The 13,982-nt window shown below is 41.2% G+C and overlaps 1 protein-coding gene and 2 non-coding genes across 6 annotated transcripts; 2 read left to right on the top strand and 1 right to left on the bottom strand.

Annotated features, from left to right (window-relative positions):
* Positions 1-158: 158 nt before the first annotated feature.
* Positions 159-231, bottom strand: trnak-cuu (transfer RNA lysine (anticodon CUU)). The gene has a single exon. It is a non-coding gene; the product is annotated as a tRNA-Lys (tRNA).
* A 423-nt stretch (positions 232-654) lies between these two features.
* Positions 655-728, top strand: trnai-aau (transfer RNA isoleucine (anticodon AAU)). The gene has a single exon. It is a non-coding gene; the product is annotated as a tRNA-Ile (tRNA).
* Positions 729-3,922: 3,194 nt separating this feature from the next.
* On the top strand, positions 3,923-13,724 carry LOC117422563 (MAPK/MAK/MRK overlapping kinase-like). 4 transcript variants are annotated; one of them, XM_058988148.1, is made up of 12 exons: positions 3,924-4,351; positions 5,637-5,751; positions 6,854-6,943; positions 7,765-7,835; positions 8,693-8,771; positions 9,450-9,498; positions 9,631-9,809; positions 9,989-10,090; positions 10,453-10,626; positions 11,305-11,428; positions 11,758-11,949; positions 12,113-13,724. In XM_058988148.1, the coding sequence occupies exons 1-12, from the start codon at positions 4,246-4,248 to the stop codon at positions 12,191-12,193; spliced, it is 1,362 nt and encodes a 453-aa protein (XP_058844131.1). In that variant the 5' UTR covers positions 3,924-4,245; the 3' UTR covers positions 12,194-13,724. The 4 variants fall into 4 exon arrangements, with proteins under 4 accessions (XP_058844132.1, XP_058844131.1, XP_058844134.1 ...); XM_058988150.1 differs by lacking the exon at positions 3,924-4,351 and adding an exon at positions 4,404-5,148 and having other exon boundaries at positions 12,113-13,723; XM_058988149.1 differs by lacking the exon at positions 6,854-6,943 and having other exon boundaries at positions 3,923-4,351.
* Positions 13,725-13,982: the final 258 nt, after the last annotated feature.

Genomic DNA, 13,982 nt, shown 5'->3' with positions numbered 1-13,982 from the left:
CTTGGGTCTTGATATGCCCGACATTGTATTTGTGTCACATTCTGTATTAATAAGCAATGGTATTTTCTTGTTAAAACGTGTTTGGTGTTATATAGATATAACAAATTGAATTAGGGATTGCCTGTTAAAAAAATATTAGCAATAAATAAAAACACATCCGCCCAACGTGGGGCTCGAACCCACGACCCTGAGATTAAGAGTCTCATGCTCTACCGACTGAGCTAGCCGGGCTTGTGAGGGAGCACACGGTGCCCTTTACCTTAAAAGTAAGACACCGGAACCAAAGAAAAATGCACGGGTGGCGCAGTCTCGATTTAACTAGATTCGCCTGTTGTTGGTTACACTGTTTTTAAAATACACGAAGATTTTAGTGATCTGTACTAGGGTTTAAAAACTGCAAAGTTGCGGGTTTAAAAGCTGCAAAACTGAAACCATATCGCCTTTTGTGAAAACAACGCTCTGTGTATACGACTGTTTTTTTTATAATTATTCCAGTCCATTTCATACGCTTCTTCGCTTCAGATTAAGGTGTGCAAACTGTATTAATACAGCTACGCATTCCACCCCATGCAATGGATTTAAATCATTTTACAAACCCGTCGGTTGGTTTGTATATATCCTGTACATACAGTGCAGAAACCCCGTGCATTGAGTGGCCGGTTAGCTCAGTTGGTTAGAGCGTGGTGCTAATAACGCCAAGGTCGCGGGTTCGATCCCCGTACGGGCCAATCTCTGTTTTGCTGTTATTATCCTATTTTCAGGTAAAGTTACAAAAGCTAAACAAATCGGATACAATTTTGATTTTGAAATCTAAAAACAAGCGTTTAACTGTTGAATGTCTGTAATGCATTAAGGTAGGAGATCATCTTTTTAAAAATAATACTATAATACTGTCCTTATCATTATTGTGAAACATTAATAATATTTAGTGACAATAATATCAATATTTGCTTCAAAATAGTGATATTATCACCGATCCGCGTGTGGTTCTGTGATCTCTCTGCTGGTCATTAAACCGCGGCTGCAGAGCGGTCACAGCGCTGCTAAGCACAGCCGGGGTATCGAGTTTCACTTTGAAGCCTCGCTTCTCGCCGGGGTTCAGAAAAATCACCTGTTACTCTCTGTTGTGCTACCATGATATGCAACAATAAAACGAACTTAAAAACATGCTTCTGCCTTAAAATGACACAAATTCTCAAGAATTGGACTAAAATACTTATGCTATTAGGTAATACACTCTTCCATGAAATTGTATTTGAACACATTACTGAGTGTGATTAGGGACAAGCCATATTGTGTGTTAATTCTAACACACTGTGCTGAAATATTAGGGCAAAATACAGAACAGTGTTTTATCTAACACCAAATAATACAAAATGTGTAAACTCAGTAATGTGTTAAGAACAACACGCTACTTCTAAGTGTATTGGCTTTGTTACTTGAAATCCAGTCATTATTTGCTAATACCCTATTTGAAAAATGAATTCTTTATATGTACATCATTTAGAAGTGTTTAAAGTCATCTCTATTTCAAACCAGTTTGTACTCCCACCAGGACTTGAACCTGGATCTTCCACCCAAAGGGCCGATGTGTTCACCAGTTACACCACAGAAGTGCTATGGATTGAAATAGGCTGAAACATTTACAAAATCTCTCCTCTGCTTTTACAAGCGCGCGGAACCTACCAGTTAAAGTTGTGAGTGCCAGTTTGAGTAATACAACTTTAATGCTCACATTTTTATTAAATTAAAAGTAAATGATAGAACAACACAATGTATCTATGTTGTAGTGATCCGTGTATCATGTTTCGTGTTGTGTATTCGCTCTTGTCTCCCCTGTCTGGGTGCTGTTATTACCGCTGCATTGTGTCCCCCCCGTCCCCGTCCCCGTCCCCGTCCCCGTCCCCCCCGGGTCTGTATTCCCTGTAGCTGCGGGTTCGCTCTGTCCCTCTGGCTGTGCGAGCTGTCCTGCACGCATGGTGCGCCCTGCTCCCTGTCATTGGCTGTTGGTTGTGTGTGCCCATTGGTCCTAGTGTACGGCTGGGGACCAATGGGATAGCTGTTCGCTCTGGCACCTGATTAGCATTAAGGGGCGGGGTTAAGTTATAAAAGGGGGCGTTGCACGCTCATTGGTCGGTCCAGGTCAAGCGGCTAGATCAGTGGTGTCTGTAGGGGGCTGAGAGGGATCCTAAATAAAGCTTTGCTCCTGAAAGCAGCGTGTTGTCTCCTTCTGTTCTGCATCCTGCGTGAAACGCTACAATACTATCAATGAGCAATGCTCTATTATGGTACTATAATGCAGTACCACCATGATAATACGACTGTACTTTTTATTTCTGAGGAGTATCATGGTATCTACAGTATAATGCAACACTACACCACGGTACTATACGGGACTATTTATTTTACCATGGTACGATTTCTGTTGTCCTGGATACAAATATTACAGTAACATTATAACGGACACATGTATTAAATATAATTGCGCTTTGGATAAAACAGTCTCTCAAACAAGTTTCTAGCTCTTGTAAATATTACATTTTTAACACTCAGAACTGACACCTATTGTAAAAATGTCAATCGTGTATTTTTATTGATAATATTACAAAACATAGAGTTTACTATCGGCGCATTTCTACAGCTGATATTTGTAATGCGAACATATATTATTATTGTCATTTTTTAATTCTTGGTGACTATACGTACAGTACTAGTGACAATTAAAATAATACTGTAATAAAAATCTTACCTTCAGATGATTGTCTTTCGAAATAAACCAAAAGACTTCAAGATTCAATAATCTCCCGTCGTTGAAAATGCTCAGTATTCTTGGTAATTCTACGAGATCTGATTGGATAATTCCGTCACTTGATTCTTGGTAGCTCTGCGAAATCTGATTGGCTCTTTTCTGGTCAATTCTTGGTAGCGACACGGGCTATGATTGGTCAAAACTACCAAGACATTACTAAGATTGAAGCTCGGCTTTCGGCTGGGTGGGAGGGTTGTATTGGTTCGGGCTCTGGACTCTTGACCGGAGGGTCGTGGGTTCAATCCCAGGTGGGGGACACTGCTGCTGTACCCGTGAGCAAGGTACTTTACCTAGATTGCTCCAATAAAACCAAACTCTATAAATGGGTAATTGTATGTAAGAAATAATGTGATATCTTGTAACAATTGTAAGTCGCCCTGGATAAGGGCGTCTGCCAAGAAATAAATAATAATAGAAGAACTCAAACAGTAGCGGCGCGTCATCATTTCAGTGCATTTTATCCTGTGTTTGTCTTTTGACACGGAAACATTTTAAAATATCGTTCCTGGCAAAACAAATTAAATGTTAACTCTTCTATATCGGAGACACAGGCTCACTGCCCCCTCTAGTGGACATTAACACACACTGCGGCACAGTCCCCTGCAGCGCAGACAACAGCCACTGAAGCACACTGCCCCTCCAGTGGACACACAGCGGTACTGCAGCCAGAGGAGGAATGTTTGTACTGTAGTTGGGAGTTGTCCACACAACACTACAGCCGAATTAATTACGTTACAGTTATTACTACTAGTATTAGTATTATTACTAATACAAATATGTGTTATAAGAATCGCGATTGTTGTGATTTCTTATGAGTTAGTAACAGGGGTGCAAACGTGGCTTCCGCAAGCGCCAGTCCAGGACACATGTTTAATTACATTAATTTATTTATGTTATTCCTTAGCAGCCATAGACGATGATAGTTTCTCATTGGGTCTAGACTTCTCACGTGACCCAGCCACAGTCATCCACAAAACACTAAAACTCACAGAACAGCGAGGGCGGTTTGGGTTTCAGCGCCTCCTGCACACCTGCATATTAAAGAGATGTTGTCTTGAAGTATTTCTTACCCGCAGCAAGGTGTTCAGAGAGAGAGCATGGAGCAAAATACTACGAGCTTCATGTAAAGAGTGACGCTCGTCCTCGCTGCTAGTGCCCGGGGGCGTGTGTTTACTCAGGTCTGCACAGCGAGCGACTCCAGCAGCACCGTGAAGACTGATAGAGCGCACAATATCGCCTGAATCGCAAACGCGTTCAGCTTTTTTTTTTTGTTTAAACTATATTAAAACGCACTTAATTTAAATGTGGGTATTCTGAAGAAACGAAGACTCCATATAAAACATGGAATATAACGAAATGAACGACGCGCATAACCAGAGTCCGGAAAATTAATATTAATATTAAAATATATATCTATTTTCTTTCTTTTTTTAATCATGGCTAACCTTGTGGATTTGATGAAGTATGGACATTATGCCGAAAAACTCCGACACACGCAAAATAAAGAATTTACAAATCTGACCAATATTCTCCGGAACAGAGGTGAGCGGCTATTTATCACCATGGCAACTGAAAACAGCACGTGCTGTTGAAGTGGGTGTCGTCATGTATTACTTTTACGAGAAGGGCAAGTGGAATTGACACGTCGTGCAATCTGCTCGGGCGTGATTGCACGATTACATCTCGGGTGTGTCGTGCAAGTAGAAACGTAAAGTAACACAAACGCAATGATGTTTGTGAAGATACTGAAGTTGGGCAGTAGACCACTTTCAGATTTCAGAGAAGTCCCGTCCATGTTAGCGATATGGGGAGAACAGATTTCAAGTCAGGTTGAAAGAAAAGTCATGTTTACGTTATTGAATTGAATTTAAATTATTATTTCCAACTGCTTTAAATGATTATTGGTCAATACATGTTCATCTTCAAAGCAAACTCGCAGTTTCAGCAAACAGCACATCGTTAAAGTGAAGCTAGCATCAGTACCGACAGCAGCACGAAGGAAACCATCCTGAACAGAACTGCAGAGAGTCGGTTACGTCACCGCTGACATCACGACACAAGCCCGTGCTGCTTGGATGACGTTACTGCATTTCTGAAGAGGTCGAAGGTGAAGCGTGCCTGGTTACCAAGGAGACACAACATGGCGAGAGTGCGTGCGAGTCTCCTGGAAATGAAATAAACAAGACAGCGAGAAAACACCGTCCAGTAGTTTGATACGTAATTTTCAGCCGTGGGAAATGAAAACGATGAAGCTCGGTATTTGTTCTGGACACGATGAAACGGATCCGCTTCATTTAAACGGCGCTAGTAGTATTGCAGATGAAAGTCAGGCATGGATAGTAAGTTTTATACCCTGTGCATGATAGTTACAGTGTAGTGTTAGAGACGTGGTATTATCATCCCCTGTGCATGATAGTTACAGTGTAGTGTTAGAGACGTGGTATTATCATCCCCTGTGCATGATAGTTACAGTGTAGTGTTAGAGACGTGGTATTATCATCACCTGTGCATGATAGTTACAGTGTAGTGTTAGAGACGTGGTATTATCATCCCCTGTGCATGATAGTTACAGTGTAGTGTTAGAGACGTGGTATTATCATCCCCTGTGCATGATAGTTACAGTGTAGTGTTAGAGACGTGGTATTATCATCCCCTGTGCATGATAGTTACAGTGTAGTGTTAGAGACGTGGTATTATCATCCCCTGTGCATGATAGTTACAGTGTAGTCATGTTAGAGACGTGGTATTATCATCCCCTGGGCTGGTTGTATCCCCTGTGCATGATAGTTACAGTGTAGTCATGTTTATTTTTTCTTTCTTTTTACAGAATACAGAATAATTGGTAAAATCGGTGAAGGCACGTTTTCCGAAGTGGTGAAGGCGCAAAGTGTCCAAGACGGGGGTTATTACGCGTGCAAAAAGATGAAGCAGCGCTTTGAGAGGTATGTTTTGACAACAGGAGAAAAAAAAAAGTATTTCTCTTGAACATTTCGCGATATAGAAGATGTGGAGCTTCATTTTTAGGGTTTGGAGAGGGGTGTGTAATTAACGTCTTTTCATTTCGCGATATAGAAGATGTGGTGCTTCATTTTTAGGGTTTGGAGAGGGGTGTGTAATTAACGTCTTTTCATTTCGCGATATAGAAGATGTGGTGCTTCATTTTTAGGGTTTGGAGAGGGGTGTGCAATTAACGTCTTTTCATTTCGTGATATAGAAGATGTGGTGCTTCATTTTTAGGGTTTGGAGAGGGGTGTGCAATTAACGTCTTTTCATTTCGTGATATAGAAGATGTGGTGCTTCATTTTTAGGGTTTGGAGAGGGGTGTGTAATTAACGTCTTTTCATTTTGTGATATAGAAGATGTGGTGCTTCATTTTTAGGGTTTGGAGAGGGGTGTGCAATTAACGTCTTTTCATTTCGTGATATAGAAGATGTGGTGCTTCATTTTTAGGGTTTGGAGAGGGGTGTGTAATTAACGTCTTTTCATTTCGCGATATAGAAGATGTGGTGCTTCATTTTTAGGGTTTGGAGAGGGGTGTGTAATTAACGTCTTTTCATTGCAGTTTTTACTATCCTCGCTCTCGCTCGCGTTTGTTTCTGTCCGAGTTCATATCAATGATTCATTGTTCATTTCTCTTGTGATTATCAAAGACACAAAGGCAGCTTGGTAAAGAATCCCTGGGCTCTAGTCACACAATACTTTAGCAAAAGTGCTTCTAAAATGTATCTTAGGTTAAACAGCGCTCTGAAAAATGAAACCCTTTATAAAACAGTAAAAAAAAAAAAAAAAAGGTTTATTAACTACGAGCTTTAATTAAATGCATCATCATAATAATAATAATAATAATAATAATAATAATAATAATAATAATAATAATAAATGGTTTAACTTAACCTTCCTTAAAACAGTCGTTCAAGTCAGAATCCTATCCATTTGCCGGGGTGTCCACGTTTCATATTGTTATGATCAGAGGCGGGGGCATGCATGTATTAATGAATGAATGAATGCATTCAGTGTTGTTTTTATTTAATGCATGTCATTCAGCACAGAGCAAGTGAACAACCTGCGTGAAATCCAAGCCATGAGGAGACTGAGCCCTCATCCCAATATTCTACAGCTGCACGAAGTGCTTCAGTAAGTACCTCGGTTAGGGTTAGGGTTATCTCGTGTGCTGAACAGGAACTCTCACAACACAGTTACAATGAAGGGTTTTTACATCCACAGTGGGCATGCTGAGGTTACTTAGAGAGCTGACCCTGAGTGGACACACTGACATGTAACAGAGTCACTCCTGAGCTCACAGGAACTACCATCCTCAGAGCTAGTGGGACTGGAAATAAACATTTTGAAGCATTTCATTGAAGGCTCTTCACTTGTTTGTTATTCTTGTCATTATGTTGTTCTTTCAGGATTCTTTGTTTCTTTCTTTAAGTAAAAAGCATTGAGAATCTGGCTCATTGTGCTGCACACACATGTACGTTTGGTTAGCGCATGCTTTTTCTGCCAGGTTATTCTCCCCCGATGGTAAAGTCCCCAGGAGAAGGCCTTGGTGTGTCCCATGATTGTGAAACAGTTTGCTTCTTTTTCAGCACGCACCCTGTTTCACTGACCTGATCGAGTCACGTTTGATATTCTTTAAGTGACAGGAACATGAGAAGCAGGTCTGTCAGCTCACACTATGTGAACACTGTATATGGACACACATGCATTCCTGTATATAGTGAAGAACCTGGATCGTTAACCAAGGATGGCATTTCGGTTTGCTGGTGCTCATCTGCTCCATGGAGCTTGTCCTGCTGGGGTTACAGCATTAGTTGGAATATTTCAGTTTGAACATTTGCCCCAGCACTGCCTCTTTACACAGTGTCATTAACAGTGAGCTTCCTTTTGAATCAGGTGCACACTGCATGTAATCAATGGGACTCTCTGAATTCACGGCTTTCTTTGTTGTTTAGTGATAGAAAGACGGGCTCCCTCTCTCTGATATGCGAGCTCATGGAGATGAACGTCTATGAGTTAATACGAGGTAAGTATGGGTTTGCTGTAAAGCCACGCTTGCATTTCTGTTTTGTGATATGCTTGTTAAAGCATGCTTTAACAGGCTGTGCTGTTGGGAGTACTAAAGGAAGTAACACTAAGCCTAGACTTCACTGTCATTATCTAGGGGGTCACAACAAGAGCTTAAGCTTTCCTGACCTTTTTAATCTTATCAAGTCTTTAGGTGTTCATTTCCTGTCGAAGGCAAGTCTGCTTGTAATTACACACACCCCACTGTGAGAAGAGTAGGCTTCAGCCTTTGTGATGAAAAAGACCAAATTAAATGCATGTTAGATTAGTTTCTGTCTACCTGGACATTGATCACAGTTTATAGTTACTGGAATTATAACTGATCCACAGCCTAGAGAGTCTGGTTATTTGATATCAAGACAAACCAGAATACATAACATTCCACATGTTTATATAAAACTGCTTTAAAAGGGTGTTTTAATATAATCTGTGTTTTCAGAAAGGTTCATTTCGTTTTGTTTGATATTAGAGCTTCTGAAAAGACTTCCAAAAACTGCATTTGGTTTAAAAAAATTACCACTAGGGGAGTGAAACCATTATCTAGCAAATTATACTAAAAAAAATCTCCAACCAGCACACTTCAAAAAGAGTCTTTTCAGGCCTGGTAAATAATGATATCAGCAGAAATAGCATTAGAGAAAGAGAGAGAGCACGCAGCATTAGAGAATGAGAGAGAGCATGCAGCATTAGAGCCTTACACAGCATTAGAGCCTTAAACAGGTGATATGTGTAGATTAGATTTTTAAATTGTGAAGAAATAAGAGTCGTTACATTGACACATAATCAAATATTTACAGCCTTCCCTTGTAATTGCAGGACGAAGGGATCCTTTACCTGAAAATAAAATAAAGAGTTATATGTACCAGCTGTGTAAGTCTCTGGATCACATGCACAGGTAAGTACTGAGCGAAATCATTTTAGAGAGGAAGGGAGCGTTCTCTCCTGAACTCCAAACAGGAAATAGGAATTTTATCCCAAGCTGTTCCTGTTTGAAAGAGTAAGTCTTTGTTTGCACTGTTGCATTAAACAGATGTTATCTGCAGAAAAAGCTCCGTTTCTAACCATGTTTTTAATCTTCACTATAGACTTTATCGAAACCAGTTGTTTTCATGAGAGGACAACCTTGGTTATGGAACTACCTCTGCTGGGTCTAAAAAAAACATTTTGCAAAAAAAAAAAGAAAATGCACCGAGATACTGTGTGGTCAGCTTGTACCTGGCCGACTGGCCTCCCGCATGAGAGATCTGTCCATCTGTAGACTGTTCTTGTGTGTGTGCAGCTCAGAGCGCTGCAGCTGGGATTCTGTCTCTATTGTTCCTCTCTCCATGTCTCCCTTGGAAACACGATGCCCAGCTCACACGCCCTAGTTAACTGAATAAACAAATAAAACCAGCAAGCATGTTTACTCAGCGATTATGTACTCAAGGTTGTGCCTAATGTGTACTTTTAGTTCATGTAAAAAGTGACCTGTGAAATATTGCTTTAGTTTATGAGTGCTTCAATAAACAGAAAATTGCAAGTAGCGTTTATGTTTTTTTAAATTTAAAAAAATGTGTTCGCTTTCTTGTTGCAGAAATGGAATCTTTCACCGAGACGTGAAGCCAGAAAACATCTTGATCAGGGTAAATAAAAACAATACCACTTCCCTGCACAGGCCTGCCACACACAGAGCTGCAAGTCAGCTGGTATCTCCTCCACTGTCTCCACGATGAGGAGGAGTGGGTATCTAACACAGCCCTTCTCATACTCTGCAGAGAGACGTACTGAAGCTAGCTGATTTCGGCTCCTGTAGGAGTGTGTACTCGAAGCCACCATACACAGAATACATTTCCACCCGCTGGTACCGAGCTCCAGAGTGCCTCCTTACGGACGGGCACTACAGCTACAAAATGGACATGTGGAGCGCCGGCTGTGTCTTCTTTGAGATCGTCAGGTACCGAGGGACAAGGGCATTGCAGTGCAAGTACTCAGATGGACAGTACAATGCATACGAGTTTGCATGTGAGCTTTCCCTACATGAAAGCACAAGAACAGATGGCAAAGATTGAATAGTGTTGTTTATTCTACTGACCTGGTCAGTGCTTTGAGCTGTTATACATTCTTCCTTCACAGCCTAAATCCGCTTTTTCCTGGATCCAATGAGCTAGATCAGATTTCCAAGATCCACGATGTGCTTGGCACTCCGGATGGTGCTGTTTTAAGGAAGTTTAAGCAGTAAGTGTGCTGCTTGGATTTATTCATTCAGACGTAAATGATTGATTTTAGCTATGAAACGTGTTACACAATGCCAGAACTCAACATCATCTTCTACCTGCAATGAAAATACACTTTGAAAAAGGAAATGCATTCCTGAACACAGAATGAATCCCGTAACCCTCTGTATGGTGCGTATATGAATCTGCAATAACTTATCACTGCCACTAGGTGTTGCTGCAGGAGCCCTTTGTCAAAAATCTCAAAGTTGTTGCAAGTGTGGCGTCAGCAAACTTCACAGCCTGAATCTGCGAAACCGTTCCGCTCTTGTTTTGAAGTCTGTGTTATCTGTGTTCTGTTAGCTGATTGAATTTCATCCCCAGGTCCAGAGCAATGCGCTTCGACTTCCCTCCAAAGAAAGGCTCTGGGATCTCCCGTCTGATTCCCCGCAGCAGCTCCGAGAGCCTGTCGCTGATGTACGAGATGCTGCAGTACGAGCCGGAGGAGAGGACCAGCAGCAAGGCAGCGCTGCAGCACCCTTACTTTAAAGAGCTCAGGTAGGGGAGCCTTCCGTGCAATCCAGAAGCAGCACAGCGCTAATGTAGCCACAGCCCTCTCAGATAGCTGGCTTTGTGATTGAGGAAAACATACCAAAGTGGCACTGGGGTTAAACTTGTTCTGATGTGTTATGATGAGCCCTGTACACACACACTCAATACAGCATGCAATGTGCCGCGCTGTCTGCATTTAGTAAGCACTTCTCAACATGCAGTGTAACCGAGCACTGGTATTCATACTGACAGCATAGCAACCCGATCAATCCAGCTGAGAGGCTACGAATCAGGTTAGTATGGCAGCATCAATTTAGTGGAATATAGACTACAGTGCATCTCAGAAAATGTCAGAGATCTGCGACAGTAGTGGCCACAGACTGGATAGGAATAGAGTCTGAGCTGCTCCACCTCCCCAGGTAAACCTGAGACAATGCATGCTGTGCAATGTAAAGAAGCCCGATGGATCACTGGAGGGCTTCACCCATCACAGAAATGTAACATTTAGATTGCAGTTAACAAATCAGAGGATTCATGCACACATCCTCCTCAAATTCATTTATTTTACCTGATGAAAGGGCATAGAGAGGCACTGATTGAGAGCATCACACAGGCTCTGTCTTGAGTTGCTGGTACTGACTGGGAGCATCATATAGTCTCTGTCTTGTTTCCCGTCCCTCACAGGGTGGCAGAGAAACAAGCTGCCACACTGCGGCGCGCGATCGGAGCCGTGCAGCAGGGTGAGAACAGCGGGACCCCCAACTCAATAGATAACCTCTGGAGAATTGCACGGCAAGGAAGAAGACCGGTGAGGCAAACCGCTTACACATCTTTTACAATCCTGACCGGCTAGTAGCAAAATCGGTTTTACTTTCCATTGAAGTAATATCTTATCATTTAACATACATACATACATACATACATACATACACACATACATACATACATACATACATACAGCAACTCATTGCTTAAAGTAATGAAAAACCAGGCCAGGGAATGCTATCAGAATCCCATCCTACATTTCATACTGTTTTCACACAGCTTTCCTAGGAGTGCGAATGTGAGCAATGCCTTTCTACTGCGAGTCAAACATAACACATAACGTAATCCCCCTTTAAACCTTTCCCTTTCCAGCATCATATAAAACACGTGCAGGAGCCTCTGGTGAGACGTCACGGTCCTCCTTATCCGCTGGAATTGCCAAAGTTAAACGTAGCTGCACCGAAGATACCCACATACCCCATGACCTCTCTGACGTCAGTCCTGTCACAGAACGTAACTCTCCCAGTGCTGCAGCCAACAAAATCCAATGGAAAAACCAACAAGGTGCAGGGTTCTGTTTATTTATTCAAAAATATATGCACAGGCCAAAAGATTATGCAGGACCTCTGTTTACTGCAAGGAAATAAAAACAAAAAGTTCCTAGCTGCTTTTCCATCCAAACAGCTGCAATAATCTATGTTCTGTTTCTCTTCCTGTTCTCCAACAGCCTAGCAAAGAACATCCACTTAAACCTTGTTTGAAAACTTACCACATCCCACCTTTGGAAAGAAAAGGAGGCGACTTGTGAAACTCAAATGCGACTCAGTCGTTGCATGCCAGACTTCCTCTGAGGATGGAAGAAGGTGTTGTCAAGTGATCAAATGGAAAGACCCTCTTCCACTGCCAGGCATGCTGTACACGGGACATCTCTTGTGCCTTCTCTCATTGACAATGGTTACGTGAAGCAGCGACAGGACTGTAAAGCAGCACCTGATCCTGGCAGTGGAGGACATAATGTACCAAACTGCATTTTGTTAGGGCATTTTAATGCACTTTATATATATTACAAGAATCTGTTTCTACAAGTGTTCTGAACTGTGTGCTTCTACCCTCGAGAAACCTTAAAAAAAAAAAAACACACACACACAAAACCTGCAACTTGTCCTGGCATGTACAACTGAAAGGAAGCTGGCAGTGGGCAGTGTTACCCGCTTTAACTGGGAATCCTCCAGCAACTGCCAGCACTCAGTCACACACCGGGCTTCACTACAAACACAAGTCCTTTCTAATGTAATCGCTATCTTTATACTTGGTTTATATTTGTTACTAAGCAGATAAATAAAGTGTGTGTGTGTTGGTGTATCCCCTGTATACAATGGTGGCATTTACCAGTAATTAAACAAACCAATTGGAAGTACATTATTATTAGTATTTTCTCTATAATGGGGATACTTCTGGTCATCGATAAACTGGCCCATATCAAACAATGCATAAAAAAAAAAATCGCCAGCAAACAAGGGGTTACACTTAGAGGAAATTAATGTTTATGTTTGTAAATATGATCCTTTCAGGAGCACAGCTGGCTTGGTATTTGAATGTTTTTAAATATCTAAACTATACAGAGAGTTTGCTGTTATGAGCTGCATTGAAAACAATGAGCAGTGTTTAGTATATTAACAGAGGTGCTGCATCATACAGACACTTGTTACAAATAAATATGATCTATTACCTATGCCAAGTCTCTGTATAGGAACCACCCTCAAATCAGAACTGTAATACCAAGATCATAAAACCTACACAAGAAGGGTTTCGGTTTTCTTTTCTAGTTTTTACCTATTGTTTCTTCAAACTGTTTATAAAACATTTTGTACTTACAAGTTTTCATTATAATAAGTATCAGATTTGTTGAGCATTGCATTGTTTTCAAATCCAATAAAAGCTCCTTAGAATATTTCAAGCTGTTTTTGCACCAAGATAAATAACACACACATAGTGGGCTGGCACTGTAGGTAGAATAAAGTACTAACCCTCGCTCTTAGTGAAAGTGACTTGCAGGGACGACAGGGATGTTGGATTCCACTCCATTTCCAACACGTTCAAACCGGAACATATCAGGACTTTTCTGTAAGCACTCAAAACAGCAACGACGAGAACCCCGAAATCAAAGTGCTGTTACTTTATGATGCTCCGCAACATTAATGCATACAATGAGACTACAGGTGTATGTGGAAAAGACTGAACACATCCTGAATACACAATCTACTGTATACAGCACTACAGCTGACCTCTAAACTATTAAAACCCTAATAGAAGTACAAATATATATTTAACCCTTTTGTTTTGTTTTTTTTTTTTGGGGGGGGGGGAGATCAAGTGTTCCTTTTCAGAAACATCAGGTGCTAAAGGGTTAATGAAATGAGTAAAACTTTATACAATTGAATTCAAGTCTTAATAGAAACAGAAACACAGTTGCATGGCTCTGCTGATAGAACCTACAGCACTTTGTTAAAATCAATTAAAAAAAGACACTGATCCAGTGCAGTCCATTAATCGAATGTGCTTCCTAAACAGGCTGTCTAGGGAAATGCCTTGTCTGT

This window comes from Acipenser ruthenus, chromosome 15, assembly GCF_902713425.1.
Source record: "Acipenser ruthenus chromosome 15, fAciRut3.2 maternal haplotype, whole genome shotgun sequence".
In the NCBI taxonomy this organism is placed as follows: domain Eukaryota; kingdom Metazoa; phylum Chordata; class Actinopteri; order Acipenseriformes; family Acipenseridae; genus Acipenser; species Acipenser ruthenus.
Note: the sequence above shows the minus strand (reverse complement) of the source record. Positions and strands in the feature narration are given on the sequence as shown.